The sequence below is a fragment of the Lissotriton helveticus genome, chromosome 5_1 (genome assembly GCF_964261635.1).
Source record: "Lissotriton helveticus chromosome 5_1, aLisHel1.1, whole genome shotgun sequence".
In the NCBI taxonomy this organism is placed as follows: domain Eukaryota; kingdom Metazoa; phylum Chordata; class Amphibia; order Caudata; family Salamandridae; genus Lissotriton; species Lissotriton helveticus.
Genome location: NC_136065.1, coordinates 82,187,864 through 82,201,778, shown reverse-complemented (window position 1 = coordinate 82,201,778; position 13,915 = coordinate 82,187,864). Strand labels below are relative to the sequence as shown.

The 13,915-nt window shown below is 46.4% G+C and overlaps 1 protein-coding gene across 1 annotated transcript in view; it reads left to right on the top strand.

The window, feature by feature from the left end:
• LOC144752974 (E3 ubiquitin-protein ligase TRIM39-like) overlaps nucleotides 1-13,915 on the top strand; it is a 411,520-nt gene that overhangs the window by 58,966 nt on the left and 338,639 nt on the right. The window contains exon 3 of the mRNA XM_078640783.1: nucleotides 5,607-5,837. Within this exon, the coding sequence (XP_078496909.1) occupies nucleotides 5,607-5,837 (231 nt within the window). The remainder of the gene's footprint in view (nucleotides 1-5,606; nucleotides 5,838-13,915) is intronic.

Below are 13,915 nucleotides of genomic sequence, written 5' to 3'. Positions count from 1 at the left end.
TACTCTTCTGACCTTAAGGTAGTACGTGCATACTCACATGTGCATGGTGAGTGTTAGAGTATGTGTGCAGTGGTGTGGCATTATCTGGCCGTGAGTACATACCAGCATGTGTGTGTGCATTTGTGTGTGTGTGTGTGTTCACGCTTAGGTGTACGTGTCTAAGTATGTGTTCATGTATGGATGGTCCTGGAGTTATCTTTGGGAGTACATGCATGTCTGCACATCCCTATATCTGTCTGTTTTTTGGCCATGGATTACTGTTTGTGTGTGTCTGCATCTTCATATATAGATTTTGAGCCACAGAGTATACAAATACATGTCCTTATCTATATGCATTCAAAAATCTAAACCACAGTGTGACATACCTCACCACCTGATAACACACAGGCTCCTGCTCAAAGTCACATAGTGAATACCTCACCTGATAACACATAGGCTCCTGCTCTAAGCTGCAGTGTGACATACCTCACCTGATAACACACAGGCTCCTGCTCTAAGCCACGGTGTGAGGTACCTCACCTGATAACACACAGGCTCCTGCTCTAAGCCATGGTGTGACATACCTAACCTGATAACACACAGGCTCCTGCTCTAAGCCACAGTGTGACATACCTCACCTGATAATACACAGGCTCCCGCTCTAAGCCACAGTGTGACATACCTCACCTGATAACATACAAGCTCCTGCTCTAAGCCGCGGTGTGACATACCTCACCTGATAACACACAGGCTCCTGCTGTAAGCTACAGTGTGACATACCTCACCTGATAACACACAGGCTCCTGCTCTAAGCCACAGTGTGACATACCTCACTTGATAACACACAGGCTTCTGCTCTAAGACACAGTGTGACATACCTCACCTGATAACACACAGGCTCCTGCTGTAAGTCACGGTGTGATATACCTCACTTGATAACACACAGGCTCCTACACTACAGTGTGACATACCTCACCTGATAACACACAGGCGCATACACTACAGAGAGACATACCTCACCTGATAACACACAGGCTCCTACACTACAGAGTGACATACCTCACCTGATAACACACAGGCTCCCGCTCTAAGCCTCAGTGTGACATACCTCACCTGATAACACACAGGCTCCTACACTACAGAGTGACATACCTCACCTGATAACACACAGGCTCCCGCTCTAAGCCTCAGAGTGACATACCTCACCTGATAACACACAGGTTCCTGCACTAAGCCACAGTGTGACATACCTAACCTGATAACACACAGGCTCCTGCTCTAAGCCTCAGTGTGACATACCTCACTGATAACACACAGGCTCCTGCTCTAAGCCTCAGTGTGACATACCTCACTGATAACACACAGGCTCCTGCTCTAAGCCTCAGAGTGACATACCTCACCTGATAACACACAGGTTCCTGCACTAAGCCACAGTGTGACATACCTAACCTGATAACACACAGGCTCCTGCTCTAAGCCTCAGAGTGACATACCTCACCTGATAACACACAGGTTCCTGCACTAAGCCACAGTGTGACATACCTCACCACCTGATAACACACAGGCTCCTGCTCAAAGTCACATAGTGAATACCTCACCTGATAACACATAGGCTTCTGCTCTAAGCTGCAGTGTGACATACCTCACCTGATAACACACAGGCTCCTGCTCTAAGCCACGGTGTGAGGTACCTCACCTGATAACACACAGGCTCCTGCTCTAAGCCATGGTGTGACATACCTAACCTGATAACACACAGGCTCCTGCTCTAAGCCACAGTGTGACATACCTCACCTGATAACACACAGGCTCCCGCTCTAAGCCACAGTGTGACATACCTCACCTGATAACATACAAGCTCCTGCTCTAAGCCGCGGTGTGACATACCTCACCTGATAACACACAGGCTCCTGCTGTAAGCTACAGTGTGACATACCTCACCTGATAACACACAGGCTCCTGCTCTAAGCCACAGTGTGACATACCTCACTTGATAACACACAGGCTTCTGCTCTAAGACACAGTGTGACATACCTCACCTGATAACACACAGGCTCCTGCTGTAAGTCACGGTGTGATATACCTCACTTGATAACACACAGGCTCCTACACTACAGTGTGACATACCTCACCTGATAACACACAGGCGCATACACTACAGAGAGACATACCTCACCTGATAACACACAGGCTCCTACACTACAGAGTGACATACCTCACCTGATAACACACAGGCTCCCGCTCTAAGCCTCAGTGTGACATACCTCACCTGATAACACACAGGCTCCTACACTACAGAGTGACATACCTCACCTGATAACACACAGGCTCCCGCTCTAAGCCTCAGAGTGACATACCTCACCTGATAACACACAGGTTCCTGCACTAAGCCACAGTGTGACATACCTCACTGATAACACACAGGCTCCTGCTCTAAGCCTCAGAGTGACATACCTCACCTGATAACACACAGGTTCCTGCACTAAGCCACAGTGTGACATACCTAACCTGATAACACACAGGCTCCTGCTCTAAGCCTCAGAGTGACATACCTCACCTGATAACACACAGGTTCCTGCACTAAGCCACAGTGTGACATACCTCACTGATAACACACAGGCTCCCGCTCTAAGCCTCAGTGACATACCTCACCTGATAACACACAGGCTCCCGCTCTAAGCCTCAGAGTGACATACCTCACCTGATAACACACAGGTTCCTGCACTAAGCCACAGTGTGACATACCTCACTGATAACACACAGGCTCCCGCTCTAAGCCTCAGAGTGACATACCTCACCTGATAACACACAGGCTCCCGCTCTAAGCCTCAGAGTGACATACCTCACCTGATAACACACAGGTTCCTGCACTAAGCCACAGTGTGACATACCTCACTGATAACACACAGGCTCCCGCTCTAAGCCTCAGAGTGACATACCTCACCTGATAACACACAGGCTCCCGCTCTAAGCCTCAGAGTGACATACCTCACCTGATAACACACAGGTTCCTGCACTAAGCCACAGTGTGACATACCTCACTGATAACACACAGGCTCCTGCTCTAAGCCTCAGAGTGACATACCTCACCTGATAACACACAGGTTCCTGCACTAAGCCACAGTGTGACATACCTCACTGATAACACACAGGCTCCCGCTCTAAGCCTCAGAGTGACATACCTCACCTGATAACACACAGGCTCCCGCTCTAAGCCTCAGAGTGACATACCTCACCTGATAACACACAGGTTCCTGCACTAAGCCACAGTGTGACATACCTCACTGATAACACACAGGCTCCCGCTCTAAGCCTCAGAGTGACATACCTCACCTGATAACACACAGGCTCCCGCTCTAAGCCTCAGAGTGACATACCTCACCTGATAACACACAGGTTCCTGCACTAAGCCACAGTGTGACATACCTCACTGATAACACACAGGCTCCCGCTCTAAGCCTCAGAGTGACATACCTCACCTGATAACACACAGGCTCCCGCTCTAAGCCTCAGAGTGACATACCTCACCTGATAACACACAGGTTCCTGCACTAAGCCACAGTGTGACATACCTCACTGATAACACACAGGCTCCTGCTCTAAGCCTCAGAGTGACATACCTCACCTGATAACACACAGGCTCCCGCTCTAAGCCTCAGAGTGACATACCTCACCTGATAACACACAGGCTCCTGATCTAATCCACAGTGTGACGTACCTCACCTGATAACACACAGGCTCCTGCTCTAAGCCACAGTGTGACATACCTCACCTGATAACACACAGGTTCCTGCACTAAGCCACAGTGTGACATACCTCACTGATAACACACAGGCTCCTGCTCTAAGCCTCAGAGTGACATACCTCACCTGATAACACACAGGCTCCCGCTCTAAGCCTCAGAGTGACATACCTCACCTGATAACACACAGGCTCCTGATCTAATCCACAGTGTGACGTACCTCACCTGATAACACACAGGCTCCTGCTCTAAGCCACAGTGTGACATACCTCACCTGATAACACACAGGTTCCTGCACTAAGCCACAGTGTGACATACCTCACTGATAACACACAGGCTCCTGCTCTAAGCCTCAGTGTGACGTACCTCACCTGATAACACACAGGCTCCTGCTCTAAGCCACAGTGTGACATACCTCACTGATAACACACAGGCTCCTGCTCTAAGCCTCAGAGTGACATACCTCACCTGATAACACACAGGCTCCCGCTCTAAGCCTCAGAGTGACATACCTCACCTGATAACACACAGGCTCCTGATCTAATCCACAGTGTGACGTACCTCACCTGATAACACACAGGCTCCTGCTCTAAGCCACAGTGTGACATACCTCACCTGATAACACACAGGTTCCTGCACTAAGCCACAGTGTGACATACCTCACTGATAACACACAGGCTCCTGCTCTAAGCCTCAGAGTGACATACCTCACCTGATAACACACAGGCTCCCGCTCTAAGCCTCAGAGTGACATACCTCACCTGATAACACACAGGCTCCTGATCTAATCCACAGTGTGACGTACCTCACCTGATAACACACAGGCTCCTGCTCTAAGCCACAGTGTGACATACCTCACCTGATAACACACAGGTTCCTGCACTAAGCCACAGTGTGACATACCTCACTGATAACACACAGGCTCCTGCTCTAAGCCTCAGTGTGACGTACCTCACCTGATAACACACAGGCTCCTGCTCTAAGCCACAGTGTGACATACCTCACTGATAACACACAGGCTCCTGCTCTAAGCCTCAGAGTGACATACCTCACCTGATAACACACAGGCTCCTGCTCTAAGCCACAGTGTGACATACCTCACTGATAACACACAGGCTCCTGCTCTAAGCCTCAGTGTGACATACCTCACTTGATAACACACAGGCTCCTGCTCTAAGCCTCAGAGTGACATACCTCACCTGATAACACACAGCCTCCTTTCTTAATATAGGACAAGATATCTAACCAACCTCCTCACTCATCTTTAATAGGAATTGCTGACTTACCTGCAGAAACTGTGCAGTAACATTGATTTATCGGGTAATTCTCAATTTTGTAACAGAATGCACATAATTTCTTTATGGTTTTGAACATGAAATTAGCACATCAGTGAGTCCCCCTCACGCTGAATGAGGGTCATAGTAGGACACAGCCTCAGCGTCTCCTGGGTGAACACATCCAGTGTGTTGGCAGGACTGAAAATTCCTGGCCCAACTTCTTTTACATACTCTCCTGTCAGTCACATCGACTCACACTTGACTTCAGGCAGTCTCTCCCCTCAGACTGTCTCTGGGTCTTTGACTGTCTCTGCCTGCGGTGGGTTCTCTTCTGTGCACTCTCCATGGATCGAGCTTCTCTGCAGCTTCACAAATTCTGATCTCTCTACAGTTCCTGAGGTTTCTGAGGGAAGGATTGTGAGAAGGATAGAAGACGGTAAAATGGAAGATAGTAAGAGACTGCAGTTCAGAAATTGGGAGAAGCCCACAAGTGTTCTAATTTTTTTAAGAATCTATCAACCCCTCCATCCTCCCCCTGGTCTCCGACTCTAAGGACAGTTTGCTAGGAAGCTTTGTAATATCTAACCAGCTTTTTTTGCTTCGGACAGAAAAAGCTAAGAACTGAGAAGAAGAAAATTGAATCTGAGTTTGAAAATCTGCGGCAGCTTCTGAAAGAAAATGAGCAAACACTGCATGGGAGACTGAAGAGGATGGAGAAGAGAATTACTATTATAGAAAATGCAAATATCACCAAACTGTCTAATCAAATCACCTCTCTCAAGACCCTGATAATGGAGATAGAAAAGAAGTGTGAGGTGCCGGCATGGGAACTCCTGAAGGTGAGATACTGTTTGGGGAATAAAACAACAGAAGGAAGTGAAATATTCAGTCAGTCAGTCAAGTCCACTTTATTCGGCTGGTTAGAGCCATAAAAGTACAAAATTAAACATCTAAAAGCATAAAACATCATATAAATCCATTAATGATTCATATATTTGTGTATTTACAATCCATTAAAAAAACATCATACAAAGGGTAATAAAAAATCACAATTATGACTATTAGGTAGCATTAGAGGATAATCTTCATTGACATACTATCAACTTGCTCAGAAGGGTTAACTCTACGACATCCTATTCCTATACCTAATTGCACCAATTAAGAAACTGACTACCCCCAAGCAGATTACAGGGGAGCTTAACATTTGCAAGTTAACCAAAGCTGGGCTTACTTGCATAAAGTGTTGATCCCTTAGCAGCGGGAGGATGTACTTTCTGCGTTGGTGATCATAGTGGGAGCAAAAGAACATAATGTGTAGAGTGTCTTGCTCTGAGAAGTTGTGACATGTGCACCTATTTGATGAATTTGATTTAAAATAACCTTTCGGAAAGGCCAGTAGTCAGAGTACCATATATTAGACAAAATCTTGTTAGAGCAAAGAGATGGTAAGCTTTATTTATATAAGTCAAATATGGTGGTTGCATCTGCTGTCCCAGGCTCAGTGTGACATACTTTCTCACCGAAGGAAGTGAAATATTCATATTTTGTGCAGCATTAAATGTATGAGCGGAACACACAGGATCTTCAGGCTGGGTCAATGCACAGTGTCCCCACGTACTTGAGAGCCACACAGAATATGCAGACATGGATAATTTACATTGTCCTTCTTGATGCTGAAAGCCCAATGCAATGTACAAACAGTGGAATTTGCAGTGACCTCTTACAGTGTTATACACAAGTTAATGCAACACACCAAACAATTCTATTGCCACAGAAAACTCTTTAGTTTGAAGAATAGTGACAATTTTATATGACGGGTAACCCTAGGTTATATTGCAGAGTGTGCAAAATGAATGTCCGCAAATTGCTGCCCGGCAGCAAATGAAATTTGATTTATGACTGTATTATCTTGACACCCTGAACGGCAACCAAATTCCTCAACAAAATGGCTTAGGGTGGGATTAGAGGTATAAACCTCCTTATTGTGTTCATACGCTGTCACTTTAACAGTGTTGCTCTACTCAGATAGGTTGATTAGTTTATAGCCAAGAAGCTTCCTGAGAAGTAGCTCCATGTAAAGGGCATCCTTCCAAGGGTGACTGAGAGCATCCCCCTGAGGGTGACAGAGAGCCTCCCTCTGAGGTTGGTATGACCTCGTAACTCATGTTAGAATGATCTCCCATGAGCCTCTGATGTAACCTCTCTTACAATTATAGGATGATGAATCCTGGCCTGTTGATGAACCTCATGTGTCAGTCATGAACGAGGGACAATGACCTGTTGATGAACCTCAAAGGGTCCTATGCGTTTGGTTTATCTGATAATAGTGGCCCTCTGCTTGCTACCACCCCTTACGTCAGTAACTCTACTGACTTATAATTTCAATAGACCAAGTTTCTCCAACTAGTAGCTTGTGAGCTGCTGGTATCTCTCCAGACACCTGCAAGTAGCTCTCACGTGTGTTGCCCAGCCTACTAAATTAGATGTTTTTGCTTGGTTGAATTAATATGTGTACTAAAATTCTGAAGCGTGTATGTAAAATGAGTATGTATTTCGTTTCAGAACTCATGAACTGATGTTTAGAGGAAAATGGATTTCCAAAATATATTTAAAGCTGTTATTTGAGTGATAAATCATGCAGCTTTGGAGAGACGTATTATTATTATTATTACCATGGGCCGGGGGAATTGCACTAATGGCTGTCATGTATTACTCATGCAGCTTCGGAAAGACTTATCTATACTACTATTATAAAGCAAGAACTGGGAACGTTTGAGGCGGGTAAACTCGGCAACCACAACGCCAATCCAAACACCCAATACATCATTGGAATTGTCAGGGTCTGCAGAGTGACATAGGCTATATACCACAAAAAAATATACGTTCTTTAAAAAATATATGTTACAAAAAAAAGTAGTCCCTTGGAGGTAGAGCCGGCCGTGTGCGCTAACGACGTGCGTGCTGACATCATCACGAGCGCGGGGAGGAGCGGCAGACAGGAGCGGTGAACTTTGGCAGACTGGAGCGGGCTGAGGTCGGTCAAGCGCGGGGAACTTTGGCGGACTGGAAGCATGGCGACACGGAGCATTAGAGCCTTGCATGCATAAAACAAAATATTCGGGGTTAGCAATTAACTCCCAAAATGCTATGGGCAAAAGCGGCTGTGGACTTTAGTCATTTCGCAATAGCCCGCTGGGAGACTCCACGTGTCGAAATGCCTCTGCACAAAGCTTTAAAACTCGAGTAATTCTAACTGCATTGCATCTAAAGCATCATTGCACATTAGCCTGCTTCGTCTCAGGCTCTCACAAAGCAAAGCAGGTGACCAATTAGGCGGAAAAGGGGATGCAATGTCGCATATTTAGATGCAAGAAAGTCAAGTGGCATACTACATCTTCAGTTCAGTGTCGTACCACCCGAGCTCCAAACATTTTCATCAGTCTCTGTGGGACGGATGAAAAGGTGTGATGTGAAAATGTAAACAGTAATTAGAATTACATTAAAACACACAAAAAACGAATTTTATTATAGTGTGTTTGACACAAAAAGGCCATGGTACGGCATCGAACACATAGTAGGTTTGGTCATTCTGACCTACAGCAGGGAGTGAGGGGATATCGGTGCTAGATATAAACGGGAAAGAAGAAACACTTTCCACAGGTTCCTCTAAAGAGGAATACTTTAAGATTCGAATATAATGATGTGCCATAGAAACAGCCCAGTAACACTGATACCTAATTTTCACATGTGTGACTGACAAAAGAGGGAACTCTTCATCACCATGCAATACATCGATCCTAGGAACTAGAACGAGACACTATTACAAGGCTGTATTTGTAACATTTAAGATACTCGCCAGGTTAGTCCTTGACCCGTTGACCTTGAAAGGTCGGGCGAGTCCCATTGGAATTCAGTCATGTCACATATGTGTTCCAGACAGATTATTGCAGCAGATGCACTAAACCCATTAAACCAGATTAGCTCTTCGCCTCGAAGCACTTGCATCAAGGCGTCGGTTCACGACGGCCCAGAATCGGTCCCTGCTAAATAAAGACGCTATCCGTGAACCTTGAAAAACAGGGGTTATCTGGGGACAGGAGCAGCAGCACCTGTACAGCATGAAGGAAGCGGCTACCCTGGGCTGAAGGTTAAACACATGCTGTAATGAGCTACCGCAGATAAAATGCGGAGCAGCTTGACGAGGCTGGTTGAGGAGGGGGCAGCAGCACCTGTACAGCATTAGGGAAGGGGCTGCCCTGAGCTGAAGGTTAAAAACATGCTGTAAAGTGCTACAGCAGGTAAAATGCGGAGCAGCTTGACGAGGCTGGTTGAGGAGGGGGCAGCAGCACCTGTGCAGCATGAAGGAAGCGGCTACCCTGGGCTGAAGGTTAAACACATGCTGTAAAGAGCTCCAGCAGGTAAAATGCGGAGCAGCTTGGCGAGGCTGGATGAGGAGGGGGCAGCAGCAGCACCTGTGCAGCATTAGGGAAGGGGCTGCCACTGAGCTGAAGGTTACAAATTGCAGTACAGGTGTACAATAGCTAAAACGAGGAGCAGCATGACGAGACTGGGTGAGGGGGCGGATAACGGAACCAAGCCAGTGATGACAGATCCCTGGGACACACGGCGCGCCCAGGGCTCGGTCGCCTTTGGTACACATTATCAGCCGCCTCTGAAGCCGGTGAGCTGCGACCTTTGTCCCATACTCCACGCAGCGCATGACCGGCAGACATTAGGTGCACAGAGGAATTCGAAGGACGCCTGCCCGCCTTGAAGTGAGTCTCCACAAACAGAGGTAGTTGTGCTATTAGCGGGAGCTTCGTTGCCGAAGTAAGCAAGCATCATTCCCAAAGCGGGCCTTTTACCAAGCACACAACCTCCGTTTAACTGAGCAGAGTAATCAGTAATATAACAGAGCTGTGATTCCAACCTGCACTTGATGGAGAAACTTTATTCGCAACATTCCTGGATGATCTGCGCTTAAAACTACTACACGACTTTCAGTCATACATTCACATAAGAGTTTTCAAATAAATAACTGTCACAAAGATCTCTGCTGTGACCGGAATGTCCCCTGCGCGTTGCACTAGCATGCATCCATGCCCGAGCACCCAATTGCGTCGATACTTCCTCCTGCCCTGATATCATGCTAATCTAGCAAAGAAGCATCAATCAACCTATCCCCGATAATGCAAGATCTCGGACCGTTCGGCGACATGGAAAGTGCAGCAAGTGCGCACTTATCCCTGAACTGGATTTAGTAAGTAAAGTGGTGGTAACACTATACCAGGTTTTGTCATCTGCGAGAGGGTGGCCAACAGACTGCACCTGTTGAAAGTTATGATAGTACAGGCACACAGTGTATGCGCTGCAGTTGGGCAGTACATGCATGATAAAACCGTGTGTGTATGAGAACTGAAGCCAATGGGATCCATTATGGATGCCCCTGTTATGGGCTGGCACAAAATGGATGATCAGGACAGCTTCACCAGACAGTGCAAGTGTACTGCATGCATGCTTATGGCTGAAGAGTGGAGATCCAGGCACTCAGTGGAGTAGCAAAGATACCATGGGCCCTAGGTCAGACAAGGAAAATGGTCCCTTCGACTGCTGTTAGTATAGTAAAGCACAGCAATTGTCGTGTATAATGGGCCCCAGTGCATTTCCAAATGCTGCACCAATAGTGGCTACGCCCCTGCCCAGACACTGAAGAAATAAGAGTCATAGCTACCTTTAGAAATTCCATTTACACTTTATTAGAGAGGGGGTGCGGATTAGTTCTTCAGGAGTGCAGCCTTTGGCTTATAGAGGTGAAGGATGGAACTGCAGTACCTGTTATGCAGGGTGCAAAAGTTTCTAGGTCAGCCCTTTTCTTTTGTCTAGCCCAGATTACTGCTTCCAAAAGCTGATGACAACCGGACGCCGAAACCTTACACTTAATTGTGCCTGTGTTATAGATGTTTTTGCTTGGAGACAGATCAGTGGTATCTGCTACAAGAAAAGAGGAGAGTTTGCTGTGCCTTTACTAGAAAGAATCCATGTCAATGCCACAGAAATCAGTCTTTCTTAATAAAAATGCATGTTATATATATCTATACTACTATTATAAAGTAAGAACTGGGAACCTTTGAGGCGGGTAAACTCGGGAACCACAGCGCCAATCCACACACCCGATACATCTTTGTAATCCTCAGGATCTGCAGATGGACATAGGCTATATAAAATAAAAAAATACGTTAATTAAAAAATGTAAGATAAAAAAATGTAGTCCCTTGGAAGTAGTGCCGGCCGCGACCTGCGTGCCGACATCAGGAGCGCGGGGAGGAGCGGCGCACACGAGCGCGAGGAGGAGCGGCGGACATCAGTGCGGGGAGGAGCGGCGGACAGGTGGGGAGGAGCGGTGAGGAGTAGTGGAATAACAGCGTCTAATAGCACCAGTGCTCATTAATAAACGCGCCACTCACTCTTCTGGAAATTTTAATGACGTTCCAAACATGCTGCTAATTCACAACCTGTGGAATGATTAGCCAGATGAGCATACTTGTTTTTAAGATTCACTGGATGCACACGATTAGACTAACAAGCGTGATTATAACCAATCACCCGTCAACTTGACCAGTATGTACAGGTCGTACCTAAAAGCCAACTGAGATCTGACCCATCTTCCCCCAGGCAATCGCCAAGGCGACCCAGACCCGTAAATCTTCCCACCGACTGGCAAAGAAGAATCTACTATATAAGGTATGATAAGACCTATTCACCCTGGGGACTAAACAAGTAAAAGCCTGTTAGGTATGTATGTGCTAAGGCTTCTACCATATATTGTTTATAGAAGCAGTTGAACCAACAGCACTACAAGCGCTTGTCGGCTGACAAGCATCATCAGCAGTAAAGGACCAGATGAATCATACACCTAACAATAAGATGAGCTCAGTAAGGGTTTTCCCTTCTTTTATTTTAAGCAATGACCCTTAGAAGTCCCTGACCCTATGTTATTTACATTTATAGGCTGTCCAACCCCTCTTACCAGTCCTGATGAAGACCCGCTCTAGATGCACATAAATCAGCGCATCACTACTATGGTCGAAACGTCGACGTACCTTGCTATACATCCGCCTGCACAAAGTTCCAAGGAACAAAAGAAAAAATTTAAACCCTTAAGACTATTGTGATTCACAGTGGATATTTTGAAAAACTTTTAATTCTTTGTATATATGTTGTATCACCTGTCACACTCAGTCACAAATCACGAACTACACTCCTTGTGTTTTTTTTAGCAATACTGATCCAGCACACAAAACTATTGTTTTAAGAATCTGTACAATAGTATAAACATTTCATGAATTACAATGTAAAATCATTCAGTAGCAGAATCTTTGGATGTTTTTTTAGACGTTCAATCTTTATTTGGTTCTTCACAAATGTAGCCAACGCGTTTCGTCCTCCACGGACTTCTTCAGGGCAATTAGAATGAACTCTTTGTCAATATGCAGGGATTCTTCCTTTCAGTTTAGTGGTAGTTTTTTATATATAATAATTCTTTTCTTGGTGAGTTATAAACACATTGGTATCACAAGTTGGAATCCCTCGGGTTAGATAGCCCAATATAGCAGGAGTTGAGAGAATGGTTCAAGCCGGCTCCATCGCGTGGCGTCTTTTGATGTGTATTCACAGTATATGTTTGTTGTATATTGGACAGCATACCAAATGCTTTGTAGAATTAAGATCTATGAGAAATTTGAATACTAAAGATTTACTTACATTCCATTGGGTTCAGTGTTTATTTATTGGTTTAATTTGTATATATCCTCATGGGATTTATAAGTACATCAATGTATTAAGTACTATGTTCAATTGAATTGCTCTTTCCGACAGAACCATCGTTGTTGGCAACTGCAACCAGCGTGTAAATTGAAGAAGGTGCAATGTGGGGACCAGCAAGGTCCTGGAGACTCACCACAAACAGGGGAGTTAGGGCAGGCCCCGAGCAATCAGGGGAGACCAAAGAATGCAAAGATGACCCTCAAGAAGACCCACAGGCCGAAGGCAGTGGAGTCGCAAGAGGACCTAGAGCAGCTAACCAAAGATGCAAGCCTACGTTGCAAGAAGATGCGGTGAGGATGAAGATCTTGGTCACTTGAGTTACTTGAGGTTGGGGCTACTTGGAGCCCGAAGTTCTTAATGGAAGGAAGCCAACAAGCCTTTGCAACTGCAAGTTGACACAGTGCACAGGGGCTTGGTTCCTGCGGCTCCGACGAGGGTTACTGGCCTCAAACTTGGTGAGAGGACAGGGCAGGCCTCGAGGGACATGAAGAATTACCACCTGTGTTGCTGAGTCTTTTGGAGTCCGTGGGAGCTCAGGACCAGCAGACCAGACAGTTTAGTTGCAGTGCCTGCAGATGCAGGGAAGTGACTCCTTCACTTCAAGGAAGACTCCTTCAGATGTCTTGGATGCCCACAGGCCTTTGAAGGTTCCTGTATGGCGCACAGACACGGATGTTGCAGCAGACGAGCAGGGCGACCAGATCAGGAGCAGCAGGAGTTTTCCCGGTTGCAGCCTTGATGCCCAGAGCGAAGTCCAGCGAAGTTCAGAGTTCCCAGATGGTTGAAGAAGGAGTGGTGTTGGAATTGGATCTTATCCCATGATGAATCTAGGGACCTATCCTCAGGTAAGCTCTTAAGTACCCGAGGGAAAAGGTTGGGACGATACAGGGGTCCTTCACTAAGGAGGGGCTGGACAAGGGGGAGGATACTCCACTGTCCAGGTTCACGCCAGAGTGGGAGCCAAAGGCTCCCTGAACTGGTTTGAACTGGACTATGCATGGAGGGCACCAAATGTGCCCTGCACACAGACTATGTAGTGCTAGCAAGCTCTCCCACCCTGCCCCAAAACACTAAACCCTGTCTGGGAGGTGGT